At 37.6% G+C, this 14,831-nt stretch overlaps 1 protein-coding gene across 1 annotated transcript; it reads right to left on the reverse strand.

Moving 5' to 3' along the window:
• Window positions 1-9: 9 nt before the first annotated feature.
• LOC133298765 (UPF0664 stress-induced protein C29B12.11c) lies at window positions 10-13,978 on the reverse strand. Its single transcript, XM_061498102.1, has 5 exons — window positions 13,692-13,978; window positions 12,018-12,129; window positions 799-870; window positions 472-683; window positions 10-390 (listed from the first exon to the last, which is right to left on the reverse strand). The coding sequence occupies exons 1-5, from the start codon at window positions 13,805-13,807 to the stop codon at window positions 282-284; spliced, it is 621 nt and encodes a 206-aa protein (XP_061354086.1). The 5' UTR covers window positions 13,808-13,978; the 3' UTR covers window positions 10-281.
• Window positions 13,979-14,831: the final 853 nt, after the last annotated feature.

A 14,831-nucleotide genomic window follows, 5' to 3' on the forward strand; every position in this document is an offset into this window, starting at 1 on the left:
TCTTCCCAATGCTAAACACGAAAGACCATGTTACATTACAAAACATCCTGAAAAAAAAAATCTGAAATCTTTAGAAACTCTAATATACGATCAAATAGAATACAATTTGTTATCCAAAAAAAAAAAAATAGAATACAATTTCATAATAAAATATTAGTTGCTGATCATATATGAGAATTAGTCACACAGACATGAAGTGATTTTATTTATTTTGATATTAGTCCACAGTTCCCATACAAACATCATCCAATGAAGGTGAGAGGGAAATTGTGATTTCAGACTCAGACATGGCCTCCATCTGCCTGTGGCTGATATGTTCGACGCCTAAGCTGAGAATCAGCATTGGGTTGCTGCAAAAATATTCTTGTCGGATCATTAGGATCAACGTACCTGCAAAATGTTTAAAATTATAAATCCTAAAGTCTACACTGCAGATTTGACTTATAAATTTGAAGTATAACATTCACTTACGCATGTCTCATCATCTCATCAACAGGAGTCTGAGCTGCCTGCAAAGGATCCACGTGAGATACTGTCTGCATATTAGCGCGTTGATTATACTGTCTCACTGAAGCAATCAAATTGAAGAAAAGAGGAATGAATGTTCCACAGCCCCCCTCTTTGAATAAGATCTTAAATGAGTATGTGGAGTACAGAGCTCTGTGTTGGTCATCTGGGACTACCTATTACGATTTAAAAATGTTCAAGTTTTAGAACCAACAATTTTGCTACAACAACAATAATCACACAATATAGAGGAACAGAGTCGGGGTAGTAAAGAACCCAATATTTACTTACGGGTTCAACAAGTCCAGAAATATTGTTGCAGTGAAATATTGGCTGGTTAAATTTTTCAGCATGGATGTAAAGCTGCATAACGAAGAAAGCAAAAGATCAGCACACTAGTACAAATGCTATATTATATATATATATATAGAGCATGTTTAGTGTCAACTGAATATGCTTCTCGATCTAGAAATAAAAATACAAGGGGAAAAAACAATCCTTCAAGTATGGCTCTTTCTCATCTTACCCCTTTAAAAACTGTTGTAAATAATTGTATTTGCTTATTTCTTATTTATTTATTTTCATTCTAGAATCTTCCTTGGGCTTAGCCCATTAGGTTATTTAGTCTCTTTAAATAGAGAGCAATTGTACAGATGTAATACACAATTATCAAATAATATTATCCTTATTTTTAACTTGGTATCAGAACTCTCGATTCTGAGGGCCTTGCTTCCGCAACTGCCGCCTTCAGAGCGGAACCCTATTTTTGCCTCTCGCCGCCACCGGAAATTTTTCTCCGGAGACCTTTTGGACCGAGAGGACCACCATTTGACTCCTTTTTCCCAGATCTATCAATCTATGGACACTTCTCCGTCATAAAACGACCCAAACAGCCACAAAACACTGTTCCCATGATCCAAACAGCATTCCCGCTACTGTTCATCACCGAAAAACACTGTTACGGTGAGCTTTAGAACTCCTACCAGCAACAGACAGGACTGCCATCTCCGGATGACCCCGCTGTGCAAAGCCTCACGCGATCTCGCATGCTGCATCAGTTCTCTGTGCTTGGGACTCGCGCCACCACTTCCCCGGCGCGTGCAGCCGCCATTTTGCCTCAGACCACCACAGTTTTGATAGTCCCTTCTTCCCAGTTCCAGATCTGTGTTTTTCTCTTCGGTCAGACATCATTTAGGTTTGCGTTTGTGTGATTTTCACCTCAAGTTGCAGTCTTTTTGGCCCCTTTTTTGGTTCCTTTTTGGCAAATATGATAATTCTGCCTCTATTTGGACTCTCTAGATACCTTTGGGGTAATTTTTCATCAATTTGAGACTGATTTGTTTCATCAAGTTCCAATGGTGCATCTTCAGAATTTTTTCTATTCGCCGAGATGAGTTGGAGCGGATTCGGACTATGCTTGATTCTCTGAGTAAGCCATCTAGTACTAGTGCTTTGGCTATAACTGGTATGAGCTCCATTACTCATTCTTTTCTTACTTTTTGTACTGATCTTATACATTCTTGGATTATCGATTCTGGTGCTACTGATCATATGGCTTGTTGTACTGACTCCTTTCTTTCTTATAACCCTACTATTGGCACCCATACAATAGCCGTAGCTGACGGCTCACACACATCAGTTGCGGGTTCTGGTAACATATATTTACAGCCTTCCTTACATATCCAAAATGCTCTTTATGTTCCCAAACTCTCCACTAATCTTCTTCCTATCCATAAAATTACCAAAGATTTGAATTGTACTGTAACTTTCTTCCCTACTCACTGTGTTTTTCAGGATCTCGCCATGAGAAAGACGATTGCGGGTGCTAAGGAGCCAGGTGGGCTGTACTATCTGGTGCCAGAATCTTCTGCAGAGTATGCTAAGAATCACACCTTATTGAATCAGTCTCAGTCTACTGCTAACTCTTTGATTTGGCTCCATCATAAATGCTTGGGGCATCCTCCATTTCATTTGCTTAAGTGATATGAACCTCACCAAACATAGTGAGACCTAAGACCAATTTAGTTAGGATCGTTTCTACAATCAGGAATTTAAAACAAGAAATAAAGGACCTGGACCCGTTATTTATGGAAGATAAGAACCAAAGGTATAAGAAGGATAAAGACGCTACATTCAAGAAAGAATAGGGTGAGTGATAAGTCTGGTTTGAACGCCACAAGAACAAACTTCTTGATAAGTTCAAAGTTCTAGATAAGAACCACAGAAAAGAAACCTCTCAATTATATTATAACTTCCAAATCTGAATACAAGAGTTATATCCCCCCTTATTTATACTTGGAACAATCCCTCCAAGAATAGGAAAAGATTAGCAAATGAAAAGACACTAATTTAAAGTTGACAACTTGGAAAAGGAAAAGACTCTAATCAACCCACTAAACATTAATGACGTTGGAAATGTGAATCAACTCCACTAGGCATTAATAACATGGAAAATGCTTTCAATCCCACTAAGCATTAATTGACATTGAAAATTGCTACTCATTCCACTCAACCTCCCTTGCATTGATGACATTGACTAAATTCTGATTATGAATAAATTTGGACTTGATGTCTTCATGATTAACCCACATTCGCTGGATCAACCCACTAAGAGCTTCTTTAAACTTCTTGGCCCTTGATCTTGTGTTGGCCCATTTGTGAAGTTTGTGAGTTTGCTAAACACCATCGTGTCTCTTTCCCTTTAGTACCATTAAAAGTGTTGAGCCTTTTAATCTTGTTCATTCTGATGTTTGGGGTCCTTCTAAAGTTTCTCATGCTTCTAGGAATAAATTGTTTGTTTCTTTCAGATTGCACTCGTATAACTTGATTTATTTAATGCATGAAAAATCTGAGGTACCACAATTATTCTTTTAATTTTATAAAATGATTGAAACCCAATTTGGTAAAAGAATTAAAAGACTAAGATCTGACAATGGTACCGAATATGTCAATCAGTGTCTTTCCCAAATCATCCAAGATCAGGGCATGATTCATGAACTCACTTATGTGGACACCTGTTGGGTCTGAGATAATTAAGGATGGGCCTAAGATAATTAGTTAGTTAGGGAGTTATTTTAGAATATTCTCAAATAATACGATATAAGGAGGGGAGTGTAGGGTATGCATGGATTCAGAATTGGTTAGTGGGGAAAATTAGGGATCTCTGGGAGTTGAGGTCTCTTAGGATTTATTTTCTGCATTTTATATTGTATTATTGTGTTTAAAATGAGGCTATGCCTCCATTCTTAATGAATTCAGTATTGTATTTTTCTGGGTTCCATCAATTTGGTATCAGAGCATTTCCGATCTAGGGAGTGCTTCTGGTCTAGCTCTAAAAAAAAAAAAAAAAAAGAATCACGAAAGTGGAAGAAATCATGGATCACATGAGGGAAGAAAGATTGGGAGGGGTGGAAGACACTATCTGTCAAATGCAAGCGACAATTTGGAGACTCAATGATGTAATAGATCAGCGTTATGATAGTCGAAATCTGAATGGAGTGCACGACGAAGGAAGAATAGAGGGTGAAGAAGGTGAAGAAAAAGAAATCAAAGGTGCAGATATAATTGAAGTAGAAGAAGAAAAGGCAGAAGACGTAGACGTTGCAGCAAAGCAAAAGAATACAGAAGAAAATGAAGAAGATACAGAATCAGACAATGTAGAAGGAGCAGAAGAAAAACACATGGAGGATGAGATGAGGCTAGCTGTTGTTCGCAGTGGCTTGAAGGAAGAAATTCAAGTTGAGGTTCAATTTCATGATCTGACAGATCTGAGAAGAGGGATGTCGTTGATGGTGGAAGAGAGGGAGACAACGTTGGGAAGGGGAAGCTCTAACATGGGCCAAAACGAAACTAGGCCAAGAATTGTGAGAGAAATAATTAGGAGACCAGCGCTTGCTAATCATTCTGGGCTGGTGGATATGAATGGAGGGGGGCATGAGTTGCATAAGGGGCCCATTACCAGAGGGCCTAACCAAAGCAACGTGATCAGGTTTAATGGGGTTCTGACCCAACCTCATGAGACAAACACAAATACTAACCAGGTTAAGTCATGACGAGGGAGATGGAAATAATAATTTGGGCTGGTCTCAAAGAACTGAGCCCAATAGTATGGGTAGTAACCCACGAAACGTGAACCCTAGTCATAATGGAGGACAAAACGTAAAGAGAAGGAGAGAGACGGGAAACGGCCGAGGAGGAGATATGGGCGGAGACGACAATGATCACTGAAGGACAACGCGATTCCAGTGACTGTCTTCTGAGGAGATGGCGAAACGAAGGCCGCGCAACTTCTGGTTCATACGTGACATTGCAAATTCGTTAACCCAGGTTCGTTCAAACTCCCATCCTCTTGACTAGCTCTTGGGAGCACGCAAACCAGTGCTGGAAAAGGAAGAGATGGTCTCCGGCAACGACTGTTCAGCCGATGGGGAAAGCTGGAACGGGGCTCAATAAATCCAACCCGATCAGAAGGGAAACTAAGCGATACAAGAAATAAGAGCAGAGGATGTGGGTCAGAGTTTGTACAGCTCAATACAATGCACATGTTTTATCCAGGTGGCGTTCATTTATTCTCCCAAGAGACAGAGGAGGATGCAAGTCTCGAATATGATATGTTTGTTGTAGCTGGATGGATTTTGGATAATATGATTCATGAAAAGAAAATGTTACAATTGCTAATTGGGTCAATATGCTTCAAGCAGTGAGATCCTGGTGGATATTTTCTCACATCACCTACTCTCTTCCTCACCTTGAGGACAAGGTGAATTCTGGAGGGGGAGTATTGTTGGGCCTGAGATAATTAAGGATGGGCCTAAGATAATTAGTAAGTTAGTTAGGGAGTTATTCTAGAATATTCACAAATAATAGGATATAAGGAGGGGAGTGTGGGAGTGTGGGGTATGCATGTATTCAGAATTGGTTAGTGGGGAAAATTGGGGATCTCTGGGAGTTGAGGTCTCTTGGGATTTATTTTCAACATTTTATATTGTATTAGTGTATGTAAAAAGAGGCTACGTCTCCATTGTTAATGAATTCAGTATTGTATTTTTCTGGGTTCCATCAACACCCCTCAACAAAATGAGGTTGCTGAGAGGAAGAATCGTCATCTTCTTGAAATTGCTCGTGCCTCTCTTTTTTAGAATCATGTGCCCAAGTGCTACCGGGGAGATGCCATTCTTACAGCAGCTTAATCATCCTGCTGAAAGGCTACAAATATTATCATCCTGCTAGTCGGAAATTCTGTCCCAATGGATGTCACATTTCATGAATCTGAGTCCTTTTTACCAAGTCCTCATCTTTAGGGTGAGAGCAGTTCTTTAGTAGATTCATCACCTTCTTTCTTTGAGTCTGGACCTTCCATGCCTTTTCCTACACCTCTTCCTCTTGCTTCTGATTCTTTTGTGCCTGATCCATCCAATACACCGGAAATACGGGGATTGTGACACCTGAGTTGGTATATCACAAGAGAAAGCAGCTCACACTGCTTCACTAGCAACCTTAATCGTCTAACTACTGGTAAATCCTGAATCTATTGTTTCTGACCCTAATATTATTACTTTTCCTGTTTCTGAACCTAATATTGTTGCCTCTAATTATTTGCGTGTCGCTTCTGATAGCTTACCCAATACCTCTGATGACTTATCTATTGCCCTAAGAAAAGGGGGAAAAAATCTTGTATTCAAAAATCTTGTCCATCTTGTACCCAACACCCTATCTCTCATTTTGTCTCTTCTACTAACCTTTCTATGCAGCACAAAGCTTTATTTCAGCACTAAATTTTATCTCAATCCCAAAATCAGTAAAACATGGGAGGTTGTTGATATACCTGATGGAAAGAAAACAGTAGGGTGCAAAATGGGTTTATGCCTTGAAATATAATTCTGATGGTACTCTTGAGAAATATAAAGCTGGGTTAGTTGCCAAGGGTTACACTCAGACATATGGCATTGATTATGAAAAAACTTTTGCCCCAGTTGCAAAGATGAATACTGTAAGAGCTTTGTTGTCCCTTGCTGCCCATTACAATTGGGATATGAATCAATTTGATGTGAAGAATGCTTTCTTTAATGGTGAGTTAGAAGAAGAAGTCTACATGAAAATCCCACCTGGCTTTGACTCTACGGATGGAGGAAATAAAGTTTGCAGGTTAAAAAAGGCCTTATATGGATTGAAATAGTCTCCTCGTGCTTGTTTGGGAGATTTACTAAGGTTGTGATGGCCGTAGAATATAAATAAAGTCAAGGAGATCAAACATTGTTCTTCAAGCACTCCGAAGATAGGAAGCTAATTGTGCTCCTTATATATATTGCGGAGAAACATTTTCTACAAGCATGGCTAGCCTCTGAGTTTGAAATTAAAGATCTTGGAAAATTGAAAGGAAATAGAGGTAGCTCATTCAAAGGAAGGAATTTTTATCAGCTAGAGGAAATATGTCCTTGATCTTCTTAAAGAAGCGGGAAAACTTGGGTGTAAACCCTCTAATACTCCTATTGAACAGAATCATAAGATGGGTTATGAAGAGGAGAGTCCTCCAGTTGATAAAGGACACTTAGTTGGAAGTCTGATATATTTGGCTCATACTAGACCAGACCTTGCTTATGCTGTTGTAAGTCAGCTAACGCATAATCCAAAAGAAAAACAAATGTAGGCAGTGGAGAGAAGAATTCTTCAGTATCTTAAAGTCACTCTTGGTAAAGGACTGTTGTTTTGGTGTGATGGCAATTCTCCTTAGAAGTTTATACTGATGCTGATTATGTTGGATTCGTGACTGATCGTCGATCTACCACTAGTTATTCTATGTTTCTTTGTGGTAACCTAGTGACATGGAGGAGTAAAAAGCAGGATGTGATTTCCAGATCGAGTGCAGAAGTTGAATTTCGAGCTATGGCTCAAGGTATTTGTGAATTATTGTGGTTGAGAATTATACTTGGTGATCTTAAAATAAGATGTGAAGGGTCTATGAAGCTGTTTTGTGATAATAAGTCCGTCATTTGTATAGCTCATAATCCAATTCAACATGATCGGACTAAGCACATTAAGGTTGATAGCCATTTCATCAAAGAGAAGCTTGATAGCGAGTTGGTCACCACTCCATACATCCCTTCTGGACATCAATTAGCTGATATTCTGACAAAGGGACTTCCCTCAGAAAGGTTTCAAGAGCTTACTAGCAAGCTGAGAATGATAAATATCTATTCCTGAGCTTGAGAGAGAGTATTGTAAATAATAGTATTTATTTATTTCCATTCTAGAATCTTCTTTGGGCTTAGCCCATTAGGTTATTTAGTCTTTTAAATAGAGAGCAATTGTACAGATGTAATACACAATTATCAAATAATATTATCCCTTTTTTAACTAATTGAAGAGCTGTATGGAAAACTATAACCAATGTGAGCGCAGATCTCTATATTCATATTAAGTGCATTAGACCAGTAATACAATCTAATATAATATAGTAAAGAGGAGACGAATACCCCTCCATACATTGATCACATGAATAATAAATTTAATTTTCAACACTCCTCCTAAAGTTGGATCATATATTATTAATAATCATGCCCAATTTGTTAGAAAGGTACCCAACTAATTGTTAGACAGTATTACTATATACTTGAAAAGAAAGAACTTGAAAAGTAGAATTGTATTATGTGAAAATTATATATTACAAATGTACAAGAACTTTCTATATCAAGAGCTGGGGCTAGATTGACTAAAAGGATTTGGGAAAATCAATGCTAACTTTGGGAACCTAACCCTGAAAATGGAGGTAGAAGAAAAAGAAGTAATCCTCTAGAGAGATTCTTCCCTATCTAAAACTTCAGCATCGCTAAAGGCCATGTTCAAGGCCTTGTAAGATGCTGGGGAAGGTTACTATATTGAGAACAAAACACTAAACCAAACAAACCTGGAAGTGCAGCCTACTTGGGCTGAATTAGAGGTATTGTAGAAGTTTCAGGAGCATTCCACGAATGACATGAGCTGCCCCTAAAGGAGACATGACCATGCAATATCCCTGCAGGAAGGAGCTCAAGTTCCTAGTCTCAGGCCTGAGCTCAAGTTCCTAGTCTCAGGCCTTACAGGCATCTCCACTATCAAAAGAATGACAGAGAGAATATTGTGGCAGATATGTTCATTTCAAGGTATCATTATGCCAATCATCAGTCCTTATTCAAGCCAAGTTCTCCTAATAAAGAAGAAAGATGGAGGGTGGAAATTTTGTGTAGATTATAAGGCTCTTAATAAGGTCAGTGTCCCGCATAAGTTTCCCATTCTAGCAATAGACGAGTTGATTGATGAATTAGGAGGGTCTATGGTACTCTCCAAGTTGGATCTAAAATCTGGAAATCACCATATCAAGATGAAGGAGGCTAACATTCCTAAAACAGGCTTTCGGATTTATGAAGGACATTATGAGTTCCTTGAAATGTCATTTGGGTTGTCTAATGGCTCCTTTACCTTCTAGTCTCTTATGAACGAGAAATTCAAACCCTTTTTAAGGAAGTTTGTGCTAGTTTTCTTTGATAACATCCATACTTATGGATTACCCCACCGCTATTTCCGCTACGCCACACTACAGTATTCTGTATCGGTTGTAGAGGCTGCTATTGTGGGCCAAATAAGAGAAATCACAACACAATCGCATCGCTATAATGAAGGAATTCTAAAATCGCATATTTAATCTATTTTTGGTGTCCTAATGCTCATATTAGAATGGACTATGACCCCTTTCTTTTAATGACGAACCCTATCTCTCTCGCTCTCTCTCTCTCCATCACATTCTCAGTTTCTCTTTCATTGCAGAAAGCCAAAAACTCACTCTCAAGTCTCACTTCGAATGACCCACTCCTCTCGATTTTCTGCTGACCCAACACCGGTATTCAGATCCTTTCAACGACGGTATTTAGAAGTTTTCAATTAGACTACAACTGCAGTTTGAAACTATCAACCAATTGTCAATGTTCACATACTTACAATTTTGTCCACATCGTCCTTATTGGCCTATCCTGATAGACATTAACTTGATGTTAAGAAAAAGAGTTAAGAATAACAATTATTTGCATACAAACGTATTATATATCATGTCCCAACCAATATGACAGACTAACATAGTAAAACCTACATTCTCAGTAATTAGAGTGTTAGCACAAGATATACGGCCTGAGGATGATAATGGGTATTTGCCAAGAACACTCAGTAGGCCTGAAACTCCACCCTCACAGCATTTACACTGGTCATAACAGAAGATATAAGAAGACAACACAAAGAATATAGAAGGTCCCCTTAAATTGTCTTCACATCAGAGAGAAAAGAGAGAGAGTCTGTCATTTCTGAACATGTAGAGAATCTGATCGTATTGATGCACATTTTCAAAGTGGAACTGAAATTATATAGAGATTACAAACAGAAGCTTAACAGAGAAGCTTTTGGAACTACCTATTCTGAAGTCAGTTACAAAGTGAAACAAAACAAAGTCTAACAAACTCTAAATAGAATCTAACAGACTCAGCTAACAAAACAACTCACATCTATTTTGTAACACTTACTTTATTACACCCTATCTCCTAAACTCAAGGAGGCTCGATCAATTGCAAATGGTCAAGAGACTTGGCAACCTGAAGCTGAGAGGGAATATATCTGACTACAAGAGACTTGGCAAGAAGCCAAGAACCTACCTTGAACAAAAAAAAGTCCAGTTCCATATGCTTTGTCCTGGAGTGTAGCACTGGATTATGAGATAAGCATAATGTGCTAAGATTGTCACAATATATTACTGGTATCTGAACAGGAATCTTGAGCGCATGAAGTGAAGTCTGCACCCATAGTATTTCAGAGGCAGTATTGGCAAGCCTTCTGTACTCAGCCTCTGTGCTGGATGTAGCCACTAATGGTTGCTTCTTTGACCACCATGAAATGAGATTAGAGCCTAGAAATAAACAGGAACCAGACATGGAACGATGATCATCCAGATCAGTGGCCCAGTCAGCATCACAACAGGCCACTAATGAGAATGGTAGATCAGGTGAGGCAGTATTCATAAGTAAACCATATGATAAAGTACCCTTAGGGTATCTTAAAATCCTTTTGACAATCGTCCAATGCTCTTCCAACGGCTGAGCTAAAAATCGATGAACTTTATTGACACCAAAAGCAATTTCAGGTTTGGTAAGGGTAAGGCATATAGTTGGGCTCCAAACTTGGTGAGCTTACATCCAAACTTTCCTTTGCTTTCGTTGCCGAGTCGAAGTAACGATGGATTCTATCCCAAGCAATATGTGATTGCCTTGTGCCAAGGATCTTATTGATCATTTCCTCTGACATGGTCAATTGTAACCAAGTAGAGTTTTATCAACTCCCTCCCATTCTGTGAAAGCTTTCTAGCACTTCGATCTTCTTTTGAAATGAATTTCAGTGGTATTTTAGGGTTCACCAAGAAATGTTCAAGTTGATGAGCTATAATTGGAGGTTCTATTATCTACTTCCATAGAAGAAAATTGTTGCGGGTAAGCTTGACAAAAAAGTGAGTATTGAACAGAGATGGAGATTTGGGATCTTTGGAAGAGGGTGAGTTGAATCATTTGAATTAGCTGAAGCGGAAGCCATATTTGCACAAAACTATGATAGATCAGGGCCCTAGAGAAGGCTCTGATAACATCGAAGAGAGAAAGAGAGGAGAGAGTGTGTCATTAAAGTGGAAATAAAATTATATGGAGATTAAAAGCTGAAGCTTAACAGAGAAGCTTCTGGAACTACCTATTCTGAAGTCAGTTACAAAGTGAAACAAAGTCTTAACCATAGTTGTCAGTAACAGCTAGCGGCCGGTAGTTGCCGACCCCGAAAATGGTATAGCGGTGTAGCGGGTAGCGGTATTGTCGCTACCGCGAAGTATTAATTCCACATATATTATACTAACAGTCAAGAAACGAGGCAATACCGCTTTTAGTATTAATGCTCAAACATAAGAAGTCACACAAAATCAAACACAAATCCACAATCAATGTCAAATACAAGGAACATAAAGGAAGGATCCAAAACTAAACACAAATAAACAATAAAATTGTCAAATAGTCAAGCACCAAAAGTGAACTAATGAAGAAAATCATCATCATCTCCGGATTCTCCATCAAAATCCAACATGGGAGTGGTGTAGCGCTGTAGCGGGTAGGGTATTACCGCTACGCTACGCCGCTACCTTCCGCTACGGCCAATGTCGTGTAGCGTCGCGGTTTGTAGTTGCCGACCGTCGCTACCCGCTACGGTAGCGGTTTAGCGGTGCTATGGGCCGCTACTGACAACCTAGGTCTTAACAAATTTTAAACAGAATCTAACAGACTGAGCTAACATTCAGCTAACAGAACAACTCACATCTATTTTGTAACGCTTACTCTATTATCACACAACAGAAAGAACATTACATACATAAAGAAAACACTTCTAACTTAGCTAAAACAGTTAAAACAGAAAACTTAACCAGCAAGCAAATATGAAACAATGATAAAAGTGGTACAACATACCAAAGGCATATCAAAAGCTGTCAAGCCTCCAACTGGACTTTTAGCAACGAAGACCATACGTATATTTGACAAATAGATAATTCCCTTTGTTTTGAGATGACCCCCATGATTTCTGACAATATAAAACAAATATTAATAGCAAAATGACGATTATATCCAAAATATTACATAATTGACTGAAACCAAAGAGGAACTGTACACTGACACAAGAATTTTAACTACTTTATTTCCTTGAATGCTTCCACCTCAAAAATGCTACAAGCTCAGATGCACTTTGATACCAGTTCCATAACCAATATGGCTTAACAGGGTTTGGTAGAGAGAGAGAGAGAGAGAGATTATAACTATTCTTACCCAGAATTGAATCAGTTATCAACAATAATAACTTGCAGCACAAGAATCTCCAAAAACATAACTCATTTCAACTTCCCACATAAAGATTCTTCTTTTTTAATGGGGGCTTCCAAAATACACCCTTCCTTGACTATAGCCGAGCAATCACCTCACTGACATTAGAACTTGCTTTTACCCACAACACAATTGAATCAGTTATTGACTAATAATAAAATCCCCGCAATCTTCTAATGTACTACACGTCATAACTAGCCACATAACTATCCAATCGTTTTGAAGTTTACCCTTTACTATATTTAAGCACCACCTCATCAACACAAGAACATGCCCCATGGAGAGACCCATTGTTCCCATAAACAAAGGATGGATCATGGATATTTCTTCTTAAAACCATATAGCATCTTATCTGGACGTGTTAGACCTCTGGATCACAGTATTTATGTTCTGTTTAGATATTAAAAAAAAAAGGAAGGAAAAGAAATAGAACAATATTATGTTTTCACTTACTCCTACTGTTGGGAAAGAAAAGAAAACGGGAGAAAGTAATTAACACATGAGGTTGGAAAACTTAAGATTTTGTGCTATCGTAAGATTCCTCTTGATAAAAAAATTAACACATGAAATTATTTTAAACTCGCTTTTTTTGGGAGTACAATTGAAACTTTAACATAAAACTTGAAAGTCAAATCAATTCCTCAATCATTAGAATATTACGGTTCTTTATGTTTCATGAGTTGCATTATATTACGACTTATGAGGCTGGACATGTGATAGTAGTACGACAGTAGTACTTGATCTAGAATATTACTATAAAAAGAAATGTCCAGTTAGTGTTTTATATCAACCTTAATTTCTTTACATTTCATTTTTCCCAATAGTTTTAACATAACTACTCTGCTCCCGTAAGTATAGAACTTGGCTGAAGGGCGACTTCTATTTCTCACTCAGTTGATTGTGCAGCAAAGAAAAGTTTCGGCAAATTTTGTTCAGTGGATTGATGTCTGATGATGGGCACAGCTCACGAGAAGTATCATGTTCCCAAAACTCAGGGACTTGTAATAAACATGAAATATCAAATGATTGAGATTTGAGGCCTTTCAACTTCAATTCTTTCCTATTTAAAAAATTAAACAACTGTTCCTATTGTTGCCTATTATTAAGTCAAATAGTATCATTTATCATCCATAAATGCACAACGCAGGCTAAAAGGCATCAATAAAACCAAATTTTCTTCTTTTTTTTTTTTTTTTTTTTTGCAAATTTCAATAGAATCCTAAAGAAAACCTTGAGAAAGAAATTAAGAAAAATAGAAATACGCACCCAGCACCAGGAATCTTATCGACCTCGAATTCGACGCCATCTCTTGCCAACACAAACATCTCGTTCACGAAAGGAACGGGCATCCCGTTAGGGAACAGTTGAGGATTCAACGCCATCTCACGAATTGAAGAAATCCAAATTCCAATGACTCTGGTTCTCTATATTCTCTCCAGGGAACAGGAATGTAAACTTTCAATCAAACGCGTAAACAGGTTTCTAGAACGACCCAGACCTGCCAACCGCAAAAGCCCGTATTCTTTCTAGTTTCTACACCTTTCCTCACTTACCTCTCCGCGTCGGTTGTATTTTTTATTTTGTTTTACATAACATTTATTTATTCCTGTATTACACTCCTTTAAACAACGTTTGATTTGATTTAATTAAATATAATCCATTCATTTTACATTTGGTTTAAATTCATTTTTATTTCTATATATTAATATTTTCATCATAAATTAAGAGTTTATTCTTTTTACATTTGGTTTAAATTCATTTTTTATTTCTATATATTAATATTTTCATCATTAATTTAGAGTTTATTCTTTATCTTTTTAAAGGAGGACTGAAATAAAAATCTTAACAATCACAAACGCTTAACATAATAATTACATTATATTATAAAAAGCGTAAACACTATTTTTGGTCCTGACAAAAAAATTCGGTCTCCACTTTAGTCCCTTACAAAAATAAATTAGTCAGTTAGTCCCTAAAAAATTCAAAGTGAATCCATTTTAGTCCTTTTGAGGGACTAATATGGGTCTTTTTTGAATTTGAGAGATTACGATTTCAACTAAATTGGTTCACTTTGAATTTGTTAGAAACTAAGTGACTAATTTATTTTTGTAAGGGATTAAAGTGAGACCGTGTTTTTTTGTTAGGGACCAAAAAAGGTATTTACTCTTATAAAAAATAATTCATAAGTTGATTTGTTCGACTCAAAGATTAATTATTTATTTAATTAATATATAAGAGCCGAGTAGGTGGAGTGAAAATATGTATTTGATCCTTCTCAATATTATTTTTGGGAGATGTTTAAAATTAATCTTGAACTTGCCCTGAACCTATGAAGCACCAACACTTCAAAAATCTTGTGTCGTGTTCGATACTCCAATACTCATTGCAAAGACTCAAAAAATGGTT

Source organism: Gastrolobium bilobum, unplaced genomic scaffold (genome assembly GCF_033153095.1).
Source record: "Gastrolobium bilobum isolate Gb01-03AN ecotype WA unplaced genomic scaffold, APGP_CSIRO_Gbil_v1 utg26981, whole genome shotgun sequence".
In the NCBI taxonomy this organism is placed as follows: domain Eukaryota; kingdom Viridiplantae; phylum Streptophyta; class Magnoliopsida; order Fabales; family Fabaceae; genus Gastrolobium; species Gastrolobium bilobum.